Source organism: Lissotriton helveticus, chromosome 2_1 (assembly GCF_964261635.1).
Source record: "Lissotriton helveticus chromosome 2_1, aLisHel1.1, whole genome shotgun sequence".
NCBI lineage: Eukaryota > Metazoa > Chordata > Amphibia > Caudata > Salamandridae > Lissotriton > Lissotriton helveticus.
The window spans coordinates 565,064,929-565,091,216 of record NC_136059.1 but is presented as its reverse complement, the minus strand read 5'-3'; the positions used below and the strand labels follow the sequence as shown (position 1 = coordinate 565,091,216).

Sequence of the window (26,288 nt, the reverse complement as noted above, 5' to 3'; positions counted from 1 at the left end):
TATTCACACCTAAGGTGGGAGCAAACGAGGCACTCCACACTTTTCTGGCAAAGAAACACATTTTAAATTACTGTAGGACTGGTATATACATCTGGCGAAACTCCACAAATAATACCCTAGTGCTAGTGCGCCTCGCTCCGCTGACAAGATTGTGATAAGTTAACATAGGTGATCTACTTCATATGTCGTGGCCTTGTCCCAAAAATATGGCCCCCTCGTTGTGCTTGCTTTCCTGCCCCCTGTTCCCTCGTTGTGCTTGCTTTCCTTCCCCCTGTTCCCTCGTTGTGCTTGCTTTTCTGCCCCCTGTTCCCTGTGTGTGGCTCTCTGTGTGTATGGGGCTCTGCGTGTGTGTGTGTGTGTGTGGGTGGCTCTATGGTTGTGTGGGTGGCTCTGTGTGTGTGTAGGTGGCTCTGTGTGTGTGTAGGTGGCTCTGTGTATGGGTGGGTGGCTGTATGTGGGTGGCCGCTATGTGCAGAAAAACACTTGCGAGTGCATAATGAGGGTACTGTGGCTGCCCTTAAAGTCCAGTGAGCTCTGCACTGTCTTTCAATCAACACACCCTACCCAACAGCGGTCAACGAACCAATCCAGAGAAGAGTGGGAGCACGGAGGACCACACAAGACACGATGAAAGGCTGACCCAACAGCTGCCGATGGACCACACCAGAGAAGAGTGGGAGCACAGAGGACCACACAAGACACGATCAAAGGCTGACCCAACAGCTGCCGATGGACCACACCAGAGAAAAGGAGGGGGGAAAGAGGGCGGTATAAGACTATCAAAAGCCAACCCAACAGTGAACGAGAAGAAACCCAATGAAGTAATGCGATATGATTAAAAGCCAACTCAGTGACTGCTGATATACAGTGTGGCAGAAAGGAACAAAGATGGCTTTACAGAAGTGTGATAATGACATTCAACTCAATTTTAAAGGGAGTGCTGATAGAGAGAAGGTAGGGGTGAGAGTGAAATGATGTTAATGAAGACAGCTCAGCATCTATCAACATTGCTGGATAATAGAGAGAAGTCAGGGCGACAAAGAGCTGCACTATGTTTCAAACCAACCTTAACTAATACAAGACCGTGCCAGAGAGCAGAGAGTGGGTGACAAAGAGATAAGATAATATTAGTGGCAAAGGTTGTCCAAGGACAGGACCAATGAAGACAGAAGACTGTGAAACAAGGAGGAAGATGAGATGAATCAGCACAGGCCACTGGGGGTGCTGTGGGGCAGCCTAAGGTGTAGTATCCAAGCATCAGGGAGATATAACAGAACAGGCCAACAAGCAAGACACCAAGTCGTACAGCCTGAGCAAGCAAATGTGTCCGACAGCCTGCGTCGTACAAACTGGCAAAGGAACTGGCCTGTCTGCAAGGTCTTTATTTTTCTGCAGGCCTCTTTTGTGGCAGGGGCGAGACCTGCAAATGTTGTTTCATGTAGTTGTTTGTAAGGCCTATCATCACCTGCCAGGAGTGCCTCCTCGTGATTGGTCAGATACATCAGTGTGAGCAGTCTGAAAAATTCACAGTAGCATAAGTAAAGGAGGGCCTATACATTGACGGAGAAATGTATAGTGGGCTGTGACGATCTCCAGGCTTCGGCTCTGTCAGCCTACACCACTGCAGTAATAGCTGCCAGGGTCCAATGGCCACCACTGCCAACGGTGCTCTGTAATGTGTGCTGCTTCAGGCTTGACAGAGCTAATACTAAACTCAATACCTCTCATTTTCCCGACCTTGGTAGTAAAAATGGCTGAGTTAGCTTTCCCTGGATTCAAATCTGTGAAGCACAGCTAGATCGATCTACAGCAGAGGCAAGAACCCACTGAGCTGCCTTACTGGCTCTTTGTCTGCGGCTGCCTGCTTCACTGAAAATATTCACACTTTTTGGCTTATATTAGGCTGAGCTCACTTTTGAATGTGTTACGTTTATTTGGACACAATTTTTAAAACAAAACATGTACATGATTTCCACATGTAAATAATGTGTGTAAATGTTGAATTTATGCAGCATTAAATCTAAGGGGCGCTCACGAGGAACTGATCTCTCATTGTGTACGTGCTGGTCGAGTAGCTGTGTTGACGTTGCTCGGGTATCTGTCGTCAGCAGGCTGTTTAAAGTTGTCTCTTAACAGCTGTGTCTCTCCTGGTTTACAGAAGCCCGGTAGGTTTATTAATTTCCCGACACTGATATTGGCAACCATCCGCCCATTCACTCTACTACCGCTGCCCAGCAACATTGCTTCCTCCAGGCACTACCACCCCAAATGGACACCATGCATCCTCCCGATCGGGCTCAACTTTATGGACATCTTTCATATCAAATAGCTAGACTACTAGAAACACATGCCCAGAGGCACGCTTCGCCTCACTTAGGCGCTACATAGCGCCAACTTATACATACCATACAATTCATGCAGTGTCTGATTTTAAATGTAAATGTCAGTCAATTGGCGTGGGTCTGAGGTCGAGGCCAGGTGTTTAAAAGGCTTATTACCCCTTCAGAATAGATTGAAAAGGTATGTTTTTGCAAAGAGAGTATGGCCTATTAGAAGTGTACGGATGCATGCTGTTTTACCCAGTGGCGTCACTAGGGTTGGTGTCACCCGGTGCGGGTAACTCATGGTGTCTCCCCCTCAAGACTTACCGCATGGACCTTCTCCACTCCGAGTCTGCCAGTGGACACAGTTGTCAAATAACGGGACGACAGGATAACACAACACACCACTAGACAACATGGCAGCATACTACCAAGGTCAACACCAGAGATCCACATTATAGCATTGCTTTGGACAACTTAAAACATGGAGCCACGATGCACAACACAACATGGACATTACACTAGAAAGTATGAAGCCACAGTGGAAAACGTGATGGCACCATATTAAACAACATTCCACAACTTTGGTTAACATGGCATCACAATGAACAGCACAGCATCACACTAAAGAGAAGGACACCACAATAGACAAAACGTCACCACACAAAACGCAATGGCCCAGCAATGGATGATATGACACCGGCTTAGCAACATGACACCACACTAGACAAAATGGCACCACTCTGGATACCCAGATGGCGCAACACTGGTCAATATGGCACCAGACTAAACAGTGTGGTACAAAACTAAGTAATACGGACCCACAGTAGGCCTCAAGAACCCTCGTTAAACACCAGACTGCACCCCATGTTATGTGGCACTAGTCAAGAAAAACAGCACCACACTGCACAGGCAGGCGCAAGACTAGACTGAAAGACACTGCACTGAACAACACAGAGGGCTGCTGGGGGCTCTGACCACTGCAGAAGGGGCTGGGAGCTCTGTCCACCTCACGAGGATCTGCTGGGGGTGGAGGTGGGGTGGCGCCACGGGTCCTCGTAACACCCTGTGACGGGCTGGGAGCTCTCACCACCTCGGAAGGGGCTGCTGGAGGGCCGGTGTCTCTACCCACCCTGGGAGGGGGCTGCTGGAAGCTCTACCCACCCTGGCAGGTGGTTGCTTGGGGGAGCTCTAACCACCTCAGGAGGGGCTGCTGGGGGCCGGGGCCTCTGTACACACTGGCAGGAGGGCTGGAGGGCTCTAACCACCTGAGGAGGGGCCACCAGGGCCAGGAGCTCTGACCACCTGAAGAGGGGCTACTGGGGGTTCTAACCACCTCAGGAGGGGCTGCTGGGATGAGGGGGAACTCTAACAAGAGCAACACCCCAGCAACAGGGCCCGGCTGGGGTCGAAGTGCACGGGCGGGTCTGCCCTTGGAGAGACAGGCAACACGCGACTCCAACAGGGTGGGGGCCGCTCACTTATGTGCGAGTTTCACGGTCTCTGCGTCCTGTCTCCAGGCACCTCCATCCTTCTCAAGCCTCACTCACCGTGACAGTGCAGGACGCCGCAGCACAGAGGGCACGCTGCCCACACCCTGGGTGCCAGTCTGTAACCACCTCAGGCTGCCTCCGGGCAGGACACCGTGTGCCCTGTTCGGCCCTTGTCTTTAAAAAAATAAGCCGGTTTTGCCCCTTCCATTGTCAGCCCCGATTTTCACCCCTTCAATTTGGATTGAGTACTGATTTAGTGCTAACAATTTTCTGTAGAATGTTGCATGTTAAGCGCTATATAAATAACAGATTGCTGTATTTCCAGAGGCTCAAATGATGACCCCGCCCTTGCAGAATGTGATGAGGGCCCCCTAAAAACCCCATATCTCACAGAATCTCTTTGCCCCATGGCTTGTGTAGGCCCCTCGAAGGGTTGGGGCTCTGGCCCCCCGGAGGTCCCACTCTGTCCTCGTGCCACAAGAGCTGCAGGGGCTGGCGTTGAGCCCCTGTAGTGTTTGTATAGTGCCTTTTAGCGCCTGGTAGGTAGTAAGATGTCAGTGCGCTTTACAACATACAGTAACACAACGTCAGAAGTTCAAAAATATCCAGATTAAAAAAACAGTCTTCCTATATTTGTTTTCAAGCCTTTGTGGGAAGCCCAGGGGAACGAGCAGCGCGCCCCCGTGCTTGAGTCGAGCCTGGACACAGTCAACAACCAAATACGCAGGCGTGCACCCCCACACAAAGCCGTCACACTTCTCAACAACGAGCCACCAAAATGAGCTCACACAAACCCGTGCACACAAAGCTTCAGGTGCACCTGACCTCAAAACAATGCGCCATGACTGCTGTACCAGAGGGATTTTAGAAAAAATAAAAACGTGTAGTGAGTGAGTGGCTTTCATTTCGAGAGCATATACTTAAGACGCCCGTGCTCAAGGGATAGACTACTCACCCAGACAGGCAGCGACGGAGAACACACCAGGACTGGAACACACTGACACTCCCACGACACCGGGGCCTGCTTGCTTCTCCTCCTGGCTCCTGCACGGGGTCGACTCGCGCCACTCTGCCCCGCAAGTGTTTTTCTGCACATAGCGGCCACCCACATACAGCCACCCACCCATACACAGAGCCACCTACACACACACAGAGCCACCTACACACACACAGAGCCACCCACACAACCATAGAGCCACCCACACACACACACACACACACACGCAGAGCCCCACACACACAGAGAGCCACACACAGGGAACGGGGGCAGGAAAGCAAGCACAATGAGGGAACAGGGGGCAGGAAAGCAAGCACAACGAGGGAACAGGGGGCAGGAAAGCAAGCACAACGAGGGGGCCATATTTTTGGGACAAGGCCACGACATATGAAGTAGATCACCTATGTTAACTTATCACAATCTCGTCAGCGGAGCGAGGCGCACTAGCACTAGGGTATTATTTGTGGAGTTTCGCCAGATGTATATACCAGTCCTACAGTAATTTAAAATGTGTTTCTTTGCCAGAAAAGTGTGGAGTGCCTCGTTTTCTCCCACCTTAGGTGTGAATATTGTTGATCTGAGATTTTCATGAAAGTCTTATAGTCTGAATTCAGCACGCTGGATGCATTGCTTTAAGTTACTACTTGATGCATTGCTTTCAGTTTGCTTTCAAGTAATTGCCTCTCATTTTCCTAATGCTTTGTGAAGGCTGTTTCCCAACTGCTGTGCAACTTCTTCTACTCTTAGAGCTGAGATTTTCATGAAAATCTTATAGTCTGAATTCAGCACCTGAGCGTAATAGGACGAAATGTATGAAGCTCTGTGGTTATACTGAATAAGCAGCTACCTATGTTATGCCATCTATTAATGTAATAACTGCACTTTCACAATTGCTTTATTAACCTTCCTGCTTTCTCAAATTTGCTTGAAAATGCACCCCCTTTTGGGGTTCCGGCTCGCTCGCTGCGCTCGCTCGCTACGGTGCTGTATGCAAATCACTTTGCGCCCCACCACTTTGAAATGTCACCCACCGCCCCTGCATCCAATAATGGATGTTGCATGGTGGGCCAGCCAATCCTGGCGCTGCATGCAGCGCCAGGATTGGCTAGGGTGGCACATGGACTGCTCGCCCTGGGCAGCCATTCAAATCCGGCCCGGCTGAAGCCGTACCTCCAGCCCCTTCCCTATGCCTAAGGGCATTGGCGCATGCGCGGGCAAGTCTCAGCCCGGGGGTATCATGCGCACAGTGCTGGCCTGCTGCAGCTGCTGTCACTCAAGCAGCTGCAGCAGACCAGCAGCCCCGCCCCCACCCCCTCCGACCGCACCATACCATTGACGTCACGTCACATGATCCCGCGCTGCGCTGTTGTGTTGAAGACAATAATATTACGTCCGAGAATATTACTGAATTAGTACTCAATTAGTGTAGTGCATGGTGCGTCCAGGGCTTAGTGGGGCTACGCCCCTACGCCCCAATGGAAGCACCGCTGCTGCCTACTTTCATTAGGATGGTTTGGGTGGGTTCTTCCCTTAGAAATCTCTATTAAAACAGAGCAGAATGGAGCATTTTACACCACAGTTTTCACATACAGTTGCTAAATATCCACAGGGAGCACCAATGAAAACTCCAAACACTTTGTTGGTGCACCATGCAAGGTTTACCCTTCACTGGTGACAAAACAATAGCTTTTTCAGCATATTTCCCCTCAAGATAATCTAAAGATCTATGCATTAGAGGCAAATACCGTGTTAATCAATGCCACTTGTCCTATCATTTTAAAAAATGTATACATCATTTTTCTTCACTTTATTTTTCCATCCTGCCTCTTCCTAAACATTTGTTATGGCATAGAATACACGTGGGAAAGTCCAGATTGGAAAGTCAAAAGTTCGAAAAATCTTAGAGTAACAGATCATAGACAGCAGTGCTAGACAAATCCTTCAGGTTTACAGAATAATGCTCCAGCTAACTTTCGTACACCTTAGAACTTCAGGCAGGTGAAAAAAAGTAACAGTCCATGGCCATACACAATAGAACTAGACAGTTTGTACAGGCTCATACAGTTATGCTACTGCTGATGTACAAGGAGTTTACAGGCTTAAGCAAGAGACAGGCCTCACTAATACACATGTTTGGGCCACAAACCGCAGTAGTAGTAATAGATGATGAAATGCTTCCAAACTAGTCATGAAATGACAGTAATAGCAGTGAGAGCCCTTTGAATTAAAAAACAATTATAAACAGCAATAAACTTCCCGAGTTTACCATGAATTATACCTTAATCTACACATTAAATACATTTCAGGCATGCAGTCATTTTATCCGAAACATTTGCCTACCAGTGTCTGAAAGTACCGACATTTCACCATCCAATTCAAAATGTTCGTTTTGCAAAAATTAACTTATTTTACCCAACCAGAATATGTGTATCTTGTCCCTAAATACTATATTTTAAAGTTAATCTCCAAATGTCATCAAACACTCACATGTACTAATGTCACACATGGATAGATTTTGCTTTTCATGTCCATTTATCATCACATGCCTTGGATTTTCACCGCTATTATGCTGGGGATTGTCAGGAGAATGCAGGAATGGCCACAATAAGTCAAGGATTGGCATTATTGTGCCAGTGCCACCATTATGCAATGGACAGCTACCATTTTGTCAAGAACACCACAGCATGGTCGGTGACTGGCTGCCGCCCCCCCCCCAACTCACCACACCAAACCCAGGATACAGGCTCATGAAACATGGTTAACTTTTGGAAGGCGGGGGGTCGCGAAACCCCCCGGCCGTATTTATTAAGATATAAGATCATAAAATTTTAATTGCATGATAAACGTTTTATACAAAAATCATCAAGACATTAGATACAATGTTGTCAACAAATGTGAGAGCCTAACCTTAACAGAGACTCTAATACAGCTTGTTTCCTAACCGAATCGAACATCCTCATCTAGATTTTTGTATATTACATTTCTGGCCATATGGCAAGGTCGCTAACCGGTGTCAGGTCCTACGAGCTGCGCCTTACCTAGAGATGTGCGCATGCGCAGCCGGGCCCGGTAATTACCCGGTCCACGCCGTGAACTCCATTTACCCACTAAAGGAGGGCCCTTACTCTGCGCCATCCGGTGACGTCATAAGTATGCGCACGCGGGGTGGCTACCAGCCTAAGGAAAGCGTGACTACTCCAACCCGCGGCCCTTTGAAGCACCAGTTACCTTGCCCCTGAAGTTCTAGGAGGGGTCAATGGCCCCTCCCCCTGGGCGGGAACCTCCATGGGAAGATGCCCGCCCCCTCAGACCTTAAAATTAGCTGCTCACCGGTCATGACCTTACCGCCACAGGCCAGCATTGTTAACCGACGATCTGGCCTCCCCCTGTCTTGACCCACCCTAGAAAGTGCTCACCTAGCAAAACCCTCCAACCAGGCCCAGACATTATTAGACCACAGGATGTTCCCTGCTTCAGTCAAGTGTACCCCATCCCCCAGGTAGAATTGTGTGCCCCAGATACACCCATGTGGAATCGTCTGCAACCGGGGGGCTCGGAATAGTTTGTCCAACTGTGTGTTGATCCTCTTTACCGAGTGATTCAACGCCCTGACCGAGTCCCCCCCTCGCCACTGCCACCGAGGGATAAGTTGAGACCATACTACTGTGCAACCCGGGCAAGTCCTGGACACCCACCCCGCAGTGGAGATGATCTCCTCAATGAGGATGCGCCTCCCCAGTTTGGCCAGGTCATTCTCCCCTAGGTGAAGTATCACCACTGACGGGAAGTCGGGCTGCTGAGCTAGGAGTCCCTGAAAGAAGTTCCTAAACTGACAAAGGCACAGACCCCCTCTCCCGAAGAATGAGATGTCTAACCCCTTCAGTGCCGCCCTTCTCTTACGGTCTCCTGAAAGAAAAACATGTTGCACCCGCCTTACATAAGAGTGGCCCACAATCCAAATCTTCATTTTCCCGCGTCCAGCATGCTGCTTGTGCTGTGACGGTGTAGCTCCTTCACTCCTGGCGGTGAGTTCCTCCCCTGCGTCACAGGTTTGAGAAACTGCAAGAACCAGAAAACATACCAAGCGTGAGAATCATCCTGTCATAACATGTCAATCCGTACATATCGTTTATAACAATCAGATGACCATCTCCCAATTTTCTTCACACTCTCAGCCGAGAGACCCGCTAGCGCTGCTTCAGTTGCCGCCCCTATCCTAAAGGAGTGCGTGCCAAATTCCTTGGGATCCAATCCTGCCTGTCTAACCGTCAGTTCCAGGACCCGCCTAAACTGGTATCTAGTCAATGGTGTCCCATCGGCATGACACAACAGTGCACCCCCCGCCGTGCCCTCCCGTTGCCTGTGGAAAACCTCCACATGAGAAACCGGGCAACAGGGGTTGTTCACGGCCCGGTGGAGCACTATGGTGTGACCCCGAGATTCCTGATCAGTTTTTGACCTCTGAATTGTCACCCACATGGTATCTTCTCTGATCCTAACACTAGTTAGTTGTAGGCCGCCCAACTTATCCCCTTTTGACCCTGCCACCAGTTCGCCAATTCTTAGAGCCCCATAAAAAGCAAGGGAAAAAGCGGCTTTGAACAGGTGTATCTCCCATTCTGAGCTACAAACCTCGTGCAATGCCAGTAATAAAGCTGCCAGCCGCGCCAATCCTATGGGCTTTCTCGTATCCGCAGAGTGGCCCTGTAACCGGCGCCATCCCCTCATGGCCTTGCGCACCATAAAATTATTGGTGGGGTCTCGCATGCCCTTAGCCTGCGCAAAGAAGGAGACCGCCGCCCTATGTCTGCTTGTGGCTGCCACTGATCTCCCTTCCCTGTGCATCCATTCCAAATAGTCCGCAAAGCTGTCCTCCTGTGCCCACCTAACGTCCCAATCCTGCCCTAAGAAAGTGCGGTAAGACAAAAACGCCCCTTCGTAAGCTGTCTTGGTCCTGGGGGCTAGGCTAGCAACCACGAGGTCCTGTAATCTGGGGCACCAATCTGCCAGAGTACTGCCGGGAATTGTGCTGGCATGGGATCTGCTGCAGGAAGATGTTCCCTGAAAACCTGCATTTTAAAGCGAGAAAGGGAGTCAGCTGCATTGTTGAGGACGCCTGGGACATGTTTGGCCCTGAAGAGTACATTCCATTTTAAGCACTGAAGCACAATCTCTTTAATCAGGCGCAAGATGAACGGACAGCGTGCCCCCTGTTGGTTTACGCATTCGGCCACTGTCATGTTATCCGACCAGAACACCACTGATTGGTTACATAGATGTTCTGGCCAGACCTTCAATGCCACCCACACTGGAAAAAGTTCCAGGAAGCCAATGTTGGCGGTCAAGCCCCATCTTTTCCATTCCTCCGGCCACCGTTGGGCGACCCACTTGGTCCCTAGAATGGCGCCAAAGCCCACACTACCAGCAGCGTCTGTCCATAAACCCAATTCTGCTGATGTAGCGGGAGGACCTGACCACACTACCCTGCCATTAAAGTCCTCCAGAAATGCCATCCATATATGCATATCCTGGCGAACCTCAGCTGACAGCCTAGTGCGGTGGTGCTTCTCCCGTAGTCCTTTCATAGCCTGGGCAATAGAGCGCGAGAATGGGCGCGCCATTGGGATGACCCGCAGTGCAAAATTCAGTTGCCCCACCACTTCCTGCAGCTGCTGCAAGGAAACCTTGCTTTTACATAGGCATTGACGCAGAGCTGCCCTGAACCTAGACACTTTGTCCTTGGGCAACCTGAAGCATCCCTGTACTGAGTCAGTTTCGATGCCCAGGAATTCCAAGCAAGTAGCCGGGCCAACCGTCTTCCCGGGCGCCAGCGGAACCCCAAAAGCCCGCATGAGCACGCAAAATTCCTGCAGTGCCCAAGCACACTCCTGAGAGTCTGCCGCGCCTAGGAACAGGAAATCATCCAAGTAATGCATAACCTGTTGGTGGCCCGTCGCCTGTCTCATGACCCATTCTAGAAATGAGCTAAATGTCTCAAAATAGGCACATGATATGGAATAGCCCATGGGCATACATTTGTCCATGTAAAACGTGCCCTCGAAAGTGAAACCTAAAAGGTGGTGGTCCCTCGGGTGCACCGGGAGGAGACGGAAAGCGGATTCTATGTCAGATTTAGCCATCAATGCCCCTGGTCCCAGGGCACGCAATAGGGCAACCGCCTGATCAAAAGAGGCATATTTTACACTACAAATCCCTTTGTCAATCGCATCGTTCAAGGATGCCCCTCTCGGCGCAGATAGGTTGTGGATCAGTCTAAATTCACCTTTCTCTTTTTTGGGTACTACTCCAAGCGGTGAACACACAAAATTGGGGACAGGTACCTCCTGGAAGGGGCCAGCTATCCTGCCTAAGGACAGTTCCTTGGTAATCTTAGCGGACACTACCGTTGGATTTCGTTTCACTGACAATTGGTTCCTGCAATTACCGCTACCTGTGTAACCCACTGCCGGGATCCTAAAACCTTGTGAAAACCCCTCCTGAAGTAGGGTGGCCGCTGCGTGGACAGGGTATCTATTTAACCATGGGATCAATGCTAACACATCTATTGGTGTGGGGGGGGCCCGGCTCGTCTAAGTTACTCTGGCTTCCCCCTTCCCCTATGACCATGGTTGCCTTGCTTGGACCTGCAGGTTGTCTCGGGGTGTGACGGGTGTCCACAGACTGCACACGCATGCCTAAATCTACAGGTGCCCTGGGGTCTTGTGCATGTGCGCTTATTAAAATCCCAGCATACCCCTCTCCTTTCTGACCCCCCCCCCTATTCTTCCCCGGGACCTCATTCCCCTGAGTTGACCGAAAGGGCTGTTGAGGCCTGGCGGAGAACACCCTGACTGCACTGATGGCCTGAGATGGGGCTGTGTCACCTGAGAACTGTTTATGCCAAGACATAGAGTCCACCTTGTCCCACGCCAGTGATGCGTCAAATTGCTTGGCCTTCCTGAAATTAACATCATACTCCTTCCATGCATCCCCAGTGTATTGATCGCTCCACCCCACAATCCTGCTCAGGTAGCAAGCCATTGCCGCCTGCACATTTGGGGGGCGTTCTGCCGTGATAGCCGAAAGGACAGCAAAGGCCCTGATCCAATTCTTCAAAGTCTCCTCTACTCTAAACCTGGAGCATTGTGCCCTCCATTCACTTGGATGCATCCACTCCTTCAATACCTTGGCCTGTTCCATTTCCCTATTGTCTAGCAACAAAGAGAAAATGTATACATATTTTCCCGCCCAAATCATCTCCTTCACTTCCTTGGACACATGTTGCCCCAAGTTCTCACTTCTCGTTGGCACTAGGCCGTCCCCCAAGAGAGGCAGGGACACTTCCTTACCATTCACGGGCACTTGGGCCGGTACAACACTATCACCATTCGCCTGGGCGGGATTGGAACCTGTAAGGGAAGAAGATAATGGACCCGCACTACTGCCTGCCGCCGTTGCAGCCTTAATCTTCTCTACCAACTTTTCCGCTTCTGCCACATGATCAGATGAGTCAAAGCACACCCCCCCTTTCGCAACCACGGCAGCAAGTCCGCTATCCGAGATACCAATTCTGAAGGAACTGAGTCTGGGTTACCTGCTGGGCCTGCAGGCACCACTGGGGGCATGGCCGGCGGCACAGGAGCAATGGGCAAGGGTGCGGCCGGTGGCGGCAGGCCCGTGACTGGGATCGGTACCACGGATGAAGGGGCAGGCCCCACAGGTGGGAGCGCCGGCGGGATGGCTGGAGCCGGTGCCGCAGGAGCTGGGACCACGGGCAGGGATGTAAGAGGGGCCGGGACCGCAGGTACTGGTGTAATAGGTACCGGGACTACCGGCTCAGGAGCGGGGGCAGTGTACCTGGGCTTCTTAGCCTTAGACCTCCTAGGCGGGGTAGCAAAATCCCCCCTTGGCAAGGGGGCCGCCCTCTGGCGAACAGGCCTACCCGATGGGCCAGGAGCATCATCAAACTTCTCGTTGATGCGGGCTTCAAATTCATCAATTTTACCCAATCGCTTGTTCATGTTGCCCATTTCCCGCATCATGGCCCGCATCATAACCTCCATCTTGGACCCTCCTTTACCACCCCTTGGCCCTGGCATGTTCTAAGCCACAAACCACTGCCTACACTCGTAATGTCACACTTGAGCGTACGTACGCCTTGTACCTTCACTAGATGGAGGGTGTCCAGGGGGCTGTCAGCACCATGCAACGGCAACCGCAACACCACCGGCTTATCCGGCTATGTCAGGGGTGAGTAAACCTAGTGTAGACCCACCCGGCGGCCACCGGGAGCGATGAAATGCTAGCCCCCCGTTCCCCTCTTACCGACCAATCCTGCGTACTCTCCGCCGATATCGTGTCTGCAACCGCGCCCTACGTCCACGCCTTCGTGCTGACCAGTCGAAATGCAGTAAAGTTCTCTTTAAATGCCTGTAATAGAAAATGTATTAATACCTGGGAGTATGCGGCGGGAGCAGTTGTTAAAACACTTCTCTGAAAAGGAGGGTTGTAATACCTGCAAGCTCGACTACCCTTTTTTGTTTTTTCCACCCTCAAGACTGTCTCTGCCTGTATGCCCAAACAATTGAAAGCCCCCCTGCTTTCTATTTCAACAGGCTCCTAATTTAAAAAACAACACCCAAAATTGTTAATCAAAACCAATAAGCATCCACATGAATCAGCCCCCAAAATTTATGAACAATTCAATTGCTTAATTCAGCATTTACATGCCCCCTTTCCCTCTGGTCTCCCATCCAGGTCCTGCCCTGGTCGACCCTGCTTCGCAACCTACTTGAGCTTACTCGAACACCCGGATAATTCAGTAGCTGCAAAAGGCGGGGAAAAAAGGGAACAATCGGTTAAACCGCCTGCGGAGGAGCGGAGAAGGCGGGGGGTTCAGCGAGCCGGGTCTTTTTCACATGAATCTCTCCGTAGCACTTAAAGCGGAGTTCACGGGCACAAAATGCAGCAAACACTTCGGCTGCGCGTGTCCCTCCACCCCGCACCAGCGCTCGCCGAGAAATACCTCGTTCTGCGCCTCCCCAGCCGGCAAGTTGAATTACGCGGCGCTCCACGTGGCTCAGATGCTCCCAAAATTCCAGACGATCCCTGGACAACCACCAGAGAAGTCCACCGGGCTCGGGCCGCACGCGAACGAACCTGCAATAGAAAATCGAAAAAGAATTAAAACAAGAGGCCCCCGAGCGCGGGGCACGACAGGCTGTGGGGGAGCGTCCAGGGAACAAGAGGGTCTCCCGGGCGCTCCCTGCCTCTTTATTCCTAAGGGGTCCGAGGGGGGGGTGGCTACACCCCCCATCCGGCCCCTCCTGCGGCCCGCCCCCCTGACCCGGAAGTCCTATAATGACATCCGGGTCAGGGAGGGCGCCACCCAATCGGCGGTGAGGCGCGCCCAGAGGGGCACGCCCCACCACCGAGAGGCCTGGAGGGGGAGGCGGTCGCCGCGCCGCCATGCGGGTGGGGGGGCCAAGAGCCCCCCCTTTTCATATGTCAAGGATGAGCGCCATTATGCCAAGGATAGTCGGAATGTTGTAACAAATGGACATTAAAAGTCAAGGATTGGCCACTGTTGTGCCATTGTTTAGCTAGATTGTTGTCAACAATGCCCACAATATGTTAAGGAGGGGTTACTAGTATGCCAGCTATGCCCCCAAGAATGTCCAAATTATGTCAAGGATTAGATACTGTTGTGCCAAGGATATTCCAAATGATGCCAAGAATGTCGACAAAATGCCAAGGATTGGACACTGTAATGGCAACATTTCCCGAAGGTTACACTGAATGCGCACAGTATGTAATGCACGCTGCCATAAAAGGGATTAAATACACTAAAGAAGAGCGGTATGGCTAAAACTCAATAAAGTGTAAGAGCATCAAAACTGTCTGGTCTCTGATTGCCTCCAACATGAAGTCTTATAGAACCTCGAGCAATTAATTTCATCTCATACAGCTCCTGGGCAGCACACATCAAAGAACTATTTGTCAGCAATATATGTTTCTTTTACACCAGGCCAATACGTTAGCAGCGGTTTCAGAGTCACTTATGATGAAGTCTCTACTTTGATTAAAAATTCAAGAACTTCTCATGTACCAGGCCCTAATGGCCTGCCGACTGCACTGCTCGATCAAACTTCTGCACTTTAGGGTTTCACTTCTGTCTGGCCTATTTAACAATGTCATTTCGATTGAGTAGATCTTTTCTCAGCACTGTTAGTATTGTATTTTGAAAATCTTTCAGCCAAAGGCCATGACGACCGAGAGGAAGGAAAAATCTGATACAAGATACAGAGGGCCTCCTCCTGCCCCATGGGAGAGACCATGCCCATAGAGGGAGAAAAAGTGCTCCAAGGCTCCCAACTATTGCTCAGTATGAACATGATTTTTTTTATGGAACTGAATATTCAACACATTGGCCAATTCTTAGAGAACCAGGAGGTTCTGGTAGCTACCTGAAGGTCCTACACTAGAACCACCTAAAATAGCTGCAGTTCTGTCACTGGTCTTACATGCTTAGTAGGTGATGAGATATATATTTTCTGAACAACCTGACTGCAGCAGAGATGCAGGTTGCCTTAAGTTGATTGGGACATACTGAAACAGGCATATGGAATCCTCCATTGCTTATGAGGCAGTTGAGAGACAGCGGACAAGCCGTAAATCCACATCATTGCCCCTTTTCTCAATCTCCTTCTGAAGGTGTGAAGTTCTGGAACATTTGTCTAGGACTTTAAGAGTAGGTCCCGAACTTGAGCACCTTCTACTTTCAGAGATCTACCTCCGCATGTTTCTCAATAATAGTTGGCCATTCTCAGCCTGGGATAAACACTATGAATGGAGAGCCTTAGTGAAGGCTGAAAATCATTCAGCTTGGATAAACTGAACAGATTTGGTCCCTTGACCATTTATCACATCAAGGGACCTCACCCTAATGTGTTCAGAGTCTTCAACCACCTATATTCATGGCGGATTGATCATAGTTGTGAAAAAAAATACTCATGTTCAAGGCGGAATATTTTTGTAAACCTAAAAAAAGAACTATTTACCTTTGTTCTGATGTGCCTCTAGCTGGAAAGCAACTTTCTGGGGATATTAAAAAGTGCTCCCATGCAGCATTGCAGTCAGGGTGGACATAACTTCAGCCTTGTACACAAAGAGTTTTTTTTTTGAGTGGGCAAAGATGAAAATTAACCATTTTTTTATTGCATGGATCCGAGGTTCATTAGACAGCTGGCCATCCAACTTTACTGCTTCCTAGCTCCACGGGGACAAAGGAAAAACCTAAATTATCTGGCCTGAGCAGAGGAAGACTGGAGGGACTAGCACAACCTAGGATCAGAACTTGTGATTTACGGCCCTTCATGCTGAGCGGATTTTTCTGTATCACCCCTTCTCTGCCCTCCATCGCAGGTCCAATGTGCAGAAAAGGAGAACATGCATGTCGTTGCATACCCTTTAGGGCAAAACCCACAGTAACCTAGAGAAATGGAAGCAGACGTTTAGGAAAGACATGCCTGACCCTCGAGCAACCTCACAAAAAAAGGAAAGTGAAAACAGTTGTTGTGATCAACTTTTTTATACCTGTCTGAGAAAGGAATGAGGCAGTTCCAGAAATTCTCTTTACCCAACCCATGCAATGGAGGTCATTGGTCAGATCTGCAGTATTAAGGGCTGCTGTCATATCTAATAGGATCTAAGCCGCAGGTCTCCTCTGGCCTCAGCTTCTCATACATGTCCATCACCGTTTTCTTCTTAACTCTGCCTTGTTTAAACCAGGGTTGTAAATCAGAGAATTTAACTTCCATCATTTTTGCCATAAATGCAAGTATGTCAGTCAGTCAGTCAAAAGCTTTATTATCGGTTAAAAACCATAAAAGCACAATATACAAAATACAAGTAAGAAACATTTAAAATATTGTACAACATTCATAAAGACCTGAATTCATAAAATGAATAAGAAATAACTGTGAAGGTACAGACATAATAAAAATCCATTCAGATTAAAAAGTAGGGCAATCAATGAGTAGACCAGTGCGATTTAATTTAAGAGTAGGGGAATCAATGAGTAGACCCAGGGTGATTTAGAATGTGAGCAACCTGCTGGGTTACAATAATTATGCCAGCACAGGAGCAACTGATTGACAGTTAATCAGATTGATTCTTGCTCTTCTTATACACCACATTGACATCAAATATCTCGCAAACACAATCACAGGGGTGGTATCATATTTTAATAGTCTAAAAACCTCCCTGAAATCCCTAAGTCCCCTGGATTTACAAAGTTGGATGATCCATATATCCCTTGCCCTAGAGTAGGAAGAGCAGAAGAGCAGAACGTGCAGATCTGTCTCCTCACAACCTTCACACCCAGGACAAGAAGCTGGTATCTGGGGAGCATTAGACCACTTATTTGTCACTGCCCTCAAAGCCAATGTTCCATGTCTAACCTGGACATATAGTTTCTTGGCCAGTGAGGGCTGAATATCATTCAGAAATTTCTCAAAGTGAGGAGCAACCTTGATATCCAGGAAGGTATTGGTCAACCTACCCAAAGAGGAATTCTTTAGTGTGAGTTCCGTTCGATATTACTTAAGTGCAGAGCTCAACGACCTCTTGGTGAAAAAGACACAGGTCTCCTCAGGGGAAGCCAGATGTCTCCCCTGCCAAGTGTGTAGCACAACTGTTTAATGTACCTAAGCCAGGGGATTTTTCCCAAGCCTCCTCTGGACAGAAGGTCCCTAAGGTCCTCCCTTTAGCTCGAGAGCTCGGGGTGGCCCAAAGGCGCCTCCAGTACAACAGTGGACAATTTGAGATAATCTCATGTAGCGGGACCAAACCTAGATCTAACCTTAAAGGAGTCAGCGGGGTACTCTTGCAAGTATGTAAATTGGCAGGGTTTACAGACATAATATCTATTTGAGAACCAGAGACTAATGACTTTTATTTGTTCAGTATCTTCCTGGATAATACCAAACAGTTATGGAAGCTATAGATCTCTACAACATTTGGCTCAGCCACCTTGGAGATTTTCTCACGTATGTTGTCTAACTTCTTGATGAAAAAACTTGCCAAAGGGCCACATAGGTCTTAAATAGGAATAAGTACACAATTGATAACTCTCTGTATGTGTCTTGGCTCTTATTGAATAGATCCTGAATTCTAGCAGCACTGGATGGTTTGAAATGGTGTATCTCCTGACTGATGGGCGACTGAGATGAAGCATAGTTCAGCATGAAGTTAATGCTGCAGCGCAATTTTCATGATTAATTTTTTGCAGCAAGACAGGCAAACACATTTGAGTATGGGACATAGGTAGGTCTTGTACTCATACTCTTAAAAGCGCTGTTGTGATTTGAACCAGCCCCGCACATGGGCGGAGAAAAGTTGTCAATATGCGCTTGTCCTGTTTCTCAATTGCCATTCAGTGTTGGTGAGTGGACCCGCATTTCAGAAACATTGCAAGTGGATATGGGTAGCTTTTTGAAGTGCATGCCCATGAATTTAAATATACTCAAAAGCAATTTTAAGATAAGTAGCACTGGTTGACATCAGCCATTTCCACAACTGCTTCACTCCTGTTTGTGGTGCAAGTGGCTATGATTTATTAACATGAGTTATGGCCTAACAACATTTGCCATACTGTGTTATTCCCCTTTGCAACGCTGGGACTATACTCTGGTGGCAGAACCAAAGGCATCAAAATATTCCTTTGGAAAACCCCTGTAGCACATACAGCATAGTAGCTGCCGCCGCCTGGTGCTGCACAGACACACAAGAGAGCCAGCAGAAGGAAACTCTGCGGAGGCTGCGGCTTTCAAACAATGGGCCATGCTCACTGGCAGGGCCCTGACTGGGAAGGGTCTCCCCAGGCTGGGGACAAGATACAGGGTTAGCCCAAAGGTAGGACAAGCAGGCATTAGCCCTTAACTCAGCCGCTGGGGGTGATTCCTCATGGGATCTTGGCTGTCAACAATCGCTCTACTAACGGTTTTAAAGGGCAGAGTGACTCAGACCCACTGATGATGCTGTCTAGTACTGGGGAGATGCACAGTAAGCCTGTTTTGTTACTAAACCAATACAATCCTGTGATGTTTGGCTGATACTACTTATTTCTTGGGTGGCTGGTGGGCCATAGTCTTGATGCCAAGCCATCTGTTAGGCCAGGACAAGAATCTTCGGTAGTATTGGCAATGCTTTTTTAGTTGGAGGAAGGGAATGTGATAATTACTCCCTCTCAATAGATGACCAGATCAAGCATTACTTACCATTGACACTGTTGATCTGATAGAGACTTTTAGCTGCAGATTCCTTACCTTTGAATTTCCCAGGCATCAGGCTGGATCCGGAAACTTTTGCTTAGCAATACCCCTTGCGCGTGCCGTCTGTGGCTCCACCCGGCTACTCGTGACACTGTTGGCGTCAATAGCGTCGGCTATGATGTCGCGGTATCTATATAGGCGCCACCCAGGTGCACAGACATCAGTTCATTTCTTTCCGCGCCAGTTAAGCGCCGATCCGAGAAGAGCTACCCCTCTGTTGCCTTTTGACAGGCCTTTTCTCAACTTTTTGTCGAATTTGTAATTGTTTCTATCTTTGTGTGTGAGGATGTCTTCAAGGAAGACAGGGTTCAAGCCATGTGGTGCCTGCCACAGCATGATGTTGGTTACTGTTAGAAACGGGACCCCCGGCCGGCCAATGCTCACGCCAGAGTCAGTCAGGGATCACCATTTCAAAGTCAGGGCAAGGGAGTTACACACCAAGATAACCCCTGCTCACCCTCTAGGTAACGTGACGCGAGCAGCAAAGCTAATCTCGGAGGCGATGTGTAAAGCGTTTGCGCGCGCACCCCAGCAACAACTCCCAACGCCCACCACAAAGAAAACTCCACACAAGGTTATATAAAAATAGCCTTTGTATTATAATAAAAACACATTAGATAAGACACACACTTTACAATGTGCCAACAGGCACGGGCAGAATTTACAAGGGATTATGTACAGGACAGGGCCACCTGGACCACTGTCAGGGGTATGCACTTTTTAGAAATAATACTTGTAGGTATAACACTTAGCACATAGACATATAATGACTGTAACACACAAATAATATATGTAGCACACAACCAGTAATCACGGGTAAAGGGTAAATACCTCCTACGCAACCCTGAACACTGTAGGAAAATCACGCAGGGAACTAGGACCTTATTATCAGGACCTATGGGAGGAAAACACCATCACCTAAGCATGTCACATTTAGCAAAGGGAAGGAAACCTAAAACAACCCTCTAAGCAGGTCACTTTTAGCAAAGGGGAAGAAAAGCAAGCACCTAAGCAAGTCACATTTAGCAAAGGTACCGAAGCATTAAACACATTGCACATGAGGCATCAAAAATACATTCACGGGGGGCGTGGCTACGAGCCGACCGTGATGGCCGCGTAGTGAGAGTGCTCTGACACCGAGGCAGCTCCTTCGCAATAATCCGCCACAGAATCCGAGCTAAGTGTATCACCGGCGACGGATTCGACTTGTGACTCTTCAGCGACGCCGGCTGGCGCTTCCCCGGTCGGAATTGGACCCGGATACCTGGCGCGACGAGTGCGGTCCGGTGGCGGCCCTGCGGGTGAAAAAGCACCGGCCTGACGTATTGCTGCTCCCCGCCCGGAAGTGACCGCGAAGCGGACGGCTGTGCCGGATGTGGGCGCTGTTGACTGCGATCCTCCCCTGAAGTGTCTGATGGTCCCTGAAGGTGCAGAGCCGTGACGGGCGGGGGTTTCGCGACGGAGTGTCCCTCCTGAACGTCCAAACTGCCTGGGGGCATGGAGGCTCCGTGTGCGCGCTGTGACCATCCCGGCGGAAGGTACGAGGCCGGGACAGGGAGAGCGTGGGCGGAGTGCGCCATTAACTGTAGGAGCGGTGGGGCTGAGTGCTCGGTGGGCGCTGGGCGCACTGCCGTACCCACATCATAAACTGCTTACAACGGAGGGTGCAATTGCCTGGCAGTACAGAGGTGCGTGGGGGGCCCCTGACCCCCAGGACTGTGTGTGAAGACCGTCCCTGGCGCTGAGCCGGAGTCCCGAACTTTTGGCCACGAGAGCAGCACCCTCTGACCCGCGCCGCAGGACTTGGTGCGTCCCCGAGGCTCCAGCACCTGTAACTCTGGCCGTGTGGGGGAGAAGGCCGCGCCGCCGTTTGCCACCTAGAGCGACACAGGAGCCTGAGTTTTGAGGTCCTCTTGGGGCCCTCGCACGCCGGAGGAGGCCGCTCTGACCGCTGCCCCCTACCCGACGGCGTTCTTGTGTAGTCTACCCAGAGGAGTGAGGGAGCTTTCAGTTCGGCGCCATTTTCTGACTCGAGGGTCCTCTGGAGCGGCCCCCCCGCGGGCTGAAGACCTGCAGTTATGGCAAACAGAGGTAACAGAAGCGCGGCTGCACAGGCGAAGCTGGAAAAATACGCCTTCGAAAAAAGTGCCGCAAATCTCTCGGAGGGTCGTCCCTCAGGGGGCAAGAGTCCGGTGGGTGAGGGCACCAAGAAAGTGACGTTGGAGGACCTGATGAAGATGCTCACGAGTGTGCAGGCGACTGTGGGGGCGATCTCTACTGACGTTGGGCTGCTGAGGGCGGATTTCCACAAAATGACGGAACGGGTGGCCCAGGTGGAAGTAGTCACTAAAGCGCTGGTAGAGGACACCTCTGAACTGCAGCTGGCCACTGAACGATTGGAAACGATTGCCAAGAAGCTACAGGACCGCCTGGATGATCAAGAAGGGCGGTCACGACGGAACAACGTCCGTATCTTGGGCATTCCGGAATCTGAAGGCAAGCGCTCAATGGATCTATATGTGGAGGAGCTCATCACGACGAAACTGCAGCCGAAGGGCCTCTCCCGATTCTTCTCTGTCGAAAGGGCGCATAGAGTCCCGGGGGGACGCCGAAACCTGGGGCGGCGCCTCGGCCAGTGCTGGCTAGACTCTTTAACTATAGGGACAGGGATGCCATACTCCAGTCGGCCAGAAATTCCGCCCCAATCAAGGTGCTGAACTCCACTATAGCGTTCTTCCCTGATTACACAGCTGAGGTGGCCCGAAGACGTAAGACATTTCTCGATGTCAAAAAGAGCCTGCGGGACAAGGACATACCGTACTCTATGTTATTTCCGGCACGATTGAGGGTCGTAGACAATCACAGGGCATGGTTCTTCGACACACCTGAGGCGGCGAGGGAGTGGCTGGACGGATGGAGACGTGTGGAGACACCAGAGGCTCGCAGCAACAACCGGACCAGGAGCCATCCCAGGGCCACAGCCAAGACCTATTTGCTGAACCGGGACTGGAGGAGAGAGAGTATTCCGAAGAGTGAGGGCCGGCGTTCGTGTATCAAGCATTGCCCGTGGACACTTGGGCCCTGCACAGGGCCGGGCGACTGAGGTCGTTTGGAGCTGCCGTCGGGTTGCAGAGCTACACACCCCCGACAAGCAAGTACTCTGGGTTGGGATGGGACTAAGCGCTCTGCTAAGTTGGGGGAGGCGGGCGGTTTCAGACCCGTACAGCAGGGAGGCAGGGAGGGGGGTGGGGGGGATTGGATGGTTGTTTTGGCTCTAGGTTTTTTGTTTATTTGTTGTTATGTTTGGCACAGCACAAGCTTCACTGCACTGAATGAGGGTGACCTGGTCATAGGTGACGTTGCTCCACTACGTTCCTTCCTCTTGGGCTCATACCTCACCCTGACAGATGGCGACACACTCACAGGCTACACCTGAGTTCCACATGACAGGCCCCTCCCGCTCTATGACACTGACGGCACTTACATGGAATGTTCGGGGATTGGGTGATAAGGTGAAGCGAGGCCTAGTGTTACAATATTTGAAACGCTGTAAACCGGCGATAGTTATGCTGCAGGAGACCCATTTAGTGGGCACGGCCTCTAGAGCGATGGACAGGTGGGGATACAAATTCGTCGCCCATGCGGACTTCTCGTCCGGTTCTAGAGGGACTGGAATCCTTATACGGAAAAATTTCCAACGTTGGAGCCTCGTGGGCTCAAGGACAATGGTGGGGGCAACACAGCGTGGGAGCCACGGGGCTCTCACCAACTGCCTGTGTCCCCCCAAGAGCCTCTCAGGACTCGCAAGCAAATATGGCGCCCCCGAGCCTCTTAGGACTCGCAAACAAACAAAGGGGGCGCCTAGAGCCACTCGGGGCTCAAAGAACAAAATGCGGGCGTTGTTGGAGCCTTGTGGGCTCGAACACAGGACGGCGCCTCGAGCCTCGCAGGCTCAAGAATACAAATACCAATGCCCCAAGAGCCTTTCGGACTCTAAATAAAAGAATGCCCCTCTCGTTGGAGTACCTCGTGGACTCGAAATTAACTGTGCCCGTTGGAGCGGTCCGCTGCCTTTCGGGGCCGCTCTGACACCCCCAGAATGCCTGGAGCCGCTCGGGGCTCTTAATCAATGGGGGCCGCCCAGGAGAACCACCAAGGCCCACCCGAACTCACCGGCTGCTCAGGGGCGCTGTACGGGAGATCCCTCTCCTCGGGGCTCCGGCGGTGTCCTGGTGCTCGGAGATCTGCAATGCCCTGGCTAAGAAGCAGCCCCCTGAGGGATTAAGGCCCGTTCCACCTGGGTAAGGCTCCTACTAAGGCCTTAGGTCGGGATGTCCCAGTCCCTGACATATGCCAGGCGGCAATGTGGGCATCCTTGCACACGTTTTCCAAGCACTACTGCCTGGGCAGTCAGGTCTGTAGGTACGGGCATTTTGCCAGTTCGGTCCTGCAGGACTTCCTAGTATAAGGTATTGGTCCGCAACCCACCGCCGGGATGGTATGGCTTGGGTAGCTAATTCTGCAGGTAGAAGTCTCTATCAGATGAACAAGTTACTTACCTTTGATAATGCATTATCTGGTAGAGAGTCTATCTAGTTGCAGATGCCTTGCAACCCCACCCATGCCTCCCCGCTGTGCTGACTAATGTTGTAGGGCTAGGGTTACTCCCCTTTTCAGGGCCCTTGTTTTGCATACAGCTACGTCAGTTACTTCGTGGCTCTGCACTTCTTGCGAGGAAAAAATGAAAAGTACTGACATCTGTGTGCCTGGGTGGTGCCTATATAGGTACTGCAACGTCATAAACGATGCTGCTGACGACGTCACGTGGGGCCGAATGGAGCCACCTGACGGCATGCGCAAGGGGTATGGCTCAGCAAGCGTTTCCAGGTCCAAGTTGACGCCAGGGAAATTCAAAGTTAAGGAATCTGCAGCTAGATAGAGTCTACCAGATAATGCGTTACTGAAGGTAAGTAAGTTGTTCATTATTTTTATTACGTAAGGTAGGTGCTCAAACCTGGTGAAGCCTCAGTGACCAGGACACAAGTTTGTTCGCTGAGTTGATGTGTGTGACAACAAATAGAAGTCAAGTGCCATCCTGTTCCCACTGTTCTTCATTCTGTAAGTGAAGAAGGCAGTCTGGTATGTGTGTACCCGTATGCATGTACGCTTGTGTATGAGAACAACTTTGGTGCTTATATACTGTATTAACATAGACGGGTTCTGTAATGTCTTGGTGGATATTATCTCCCTAAAAGCAATACCCTTTATATCGTGCACTTGGGAGAGCAATCGGCAACCATTATGTAACACCCCAATAAAAGAGTGGGGAACGCATATACGTGGTGTATGTACTCATTTGGGGAGTAGGATGTAGGTATTCTGGTGCATTTTCTGGACTGCTGAATGATTCAGTGGAGGCAGGCTGTTTAGTATGTTATGAAGGGGCACCACACATAGGGCAACACATTATTATTCACATCCCATCTCAGGCACTTACGACACTACCGAATATGTGACAACAACCTACGTCCTGCTCTGTGACCATCAAACCACACGGAAAAAAGGATACAGAAGGTGAGAGGAGCTATAAAAAGGATTACACCTTTAAGTGCTGTTCATACTAAATAGTGTATAGTCCTCCCAATTATTCCTAGAAGATTGTGTAGCTGTATAGCTGTATCAGGAAATGTAATGTGGTAAACTGAGAAAAGAAATCTGTGCAAATGTTGTATTTAGGCTTGTCATTCTGTTTACCCCATCTTTCTAGTCACAATTTGTAATTTCTTTCCAACTTGTATGTTATTATCTGTTTGTTATATACGAGAGCTGCTTCAAGCCTTTAAGCTATACATGATCTTCTATTTTTGGATGTAGAGACAACAAACTCCTCTGCACCTTGCAGCTGACCTTAGGAATATTGAAATGGTGGAAATGCTGCTAAAGGCAGGCTGTGACCTGGATGCTGTGGATAAGGTATAGGACAATGCTAAATATTATGTCATGTTTTTAATGTAGTTATAGATGGTAATATGCCAGTCCCATAAATTCCAATAATTTATGCAAACTGATCAACAACTGTAAATGTAAAATGCTCAATGATACCTCAGTGACATCTGCAAGGAGAAGTAAACCTATGTTGCCCTCCTCACAATGTATGTTTCTACTAAGGCTTTGGACTTCCTGGTATGTCCAAGTAGTAAGATGTAACTTCACTAGTATTGTTCCCTACCATTGTCATTTGGTGCAGTCTTTTCGGCGTGGGTTAGATGAACAGTTTTTGCTGCACGTGTCCAAACCGAGGAAAGATGGCAGAACATAACCTTTTGGAACCACCCTTTTCTGAGCCACAGCTTCCTACTCTTAATGCCTAGGTGTCCATCACTACTTTCTTTACTTTCTCCTCAAGTGTTCTACCGCCCCTCATTTGTTTAGTATTTCAAAAAACAGGGGTCCCTAGTAGTTCAGGGATCTTAGCAAAAAATGATAGACATACGCTCAATGGTAGGTATGACCTTTGTCCAGCCGGACAGGATTTTTAATTAAAGTGATTTACAAGGATAAAGAGGATTTTTTACACAGTGGGTACAGCCAGTAACCCACAGGGGACAAGACAAAACAAGGGGGTAGGGTTAAAGCGAACAAGGCGGTCTGTATACTAGTAGTTCAGTGGACAGACGAAAATACATTTGAAAGCATCATTGTATACAATTTATACTTTTCATTATACATATGACGCTAATATGTCGACGTTTCGATGCCTATTCTAAAATAATTGGCATCATCTTCAGGACAGAGAATTAGTATGCTTGTCTTGAAAATCTTTTGGCAATTTATGGTCAGATTTGGGTCCAGACATTGTATAATTCCAGGGGGCGGTGCCCAGTATCAAGGGACGTAGAGAGGAGTACTCAATTATCCGAGCATATTGCTTGATTATTTTCCAAGCCAGGGCAAGAAAGCCTCTTCATAGGAGACCGGACCGATCGTGTCTCATTCCTGGTTGGGTTGCTCGATGGCAATTCAGGGTTCAGATGGGCGGGGATCGCTCATTTGTTTAGAGCCTGGCCCTCCTTATTGCCTCACACCACTTAAGGTACTGTATTGTCCTATCCTGTTTACCTTCAGTGCTTCATCCCTGTGGCTT

The 26,288-nt window shown here is 49.7% G+C and overlaps 1 protein-coding gene across 1 annotated transcript in view; it reads left to right on the top strand.

Moving 5' to 3' along the window:
- The window catches only part of ANKDD1B (ankyrin repeat and death domain containing 1B), a 479,621-nt gene that overhangs the window by 270,981 nt on the left and 182,352 nt on the right, over window positions 1–26,288 (top strand). The window contains exon 12 of the mRNA XM_078675234.1: window positions 25,019–25,117. Within this exon, the coding sequence (XP_078531360.1) occupies window positions 25,019–25,117 (99 nt within the window). The remainder of the gene's footprint in view (window positions 1–25,018; window positions 25,118–26,288) is intronic.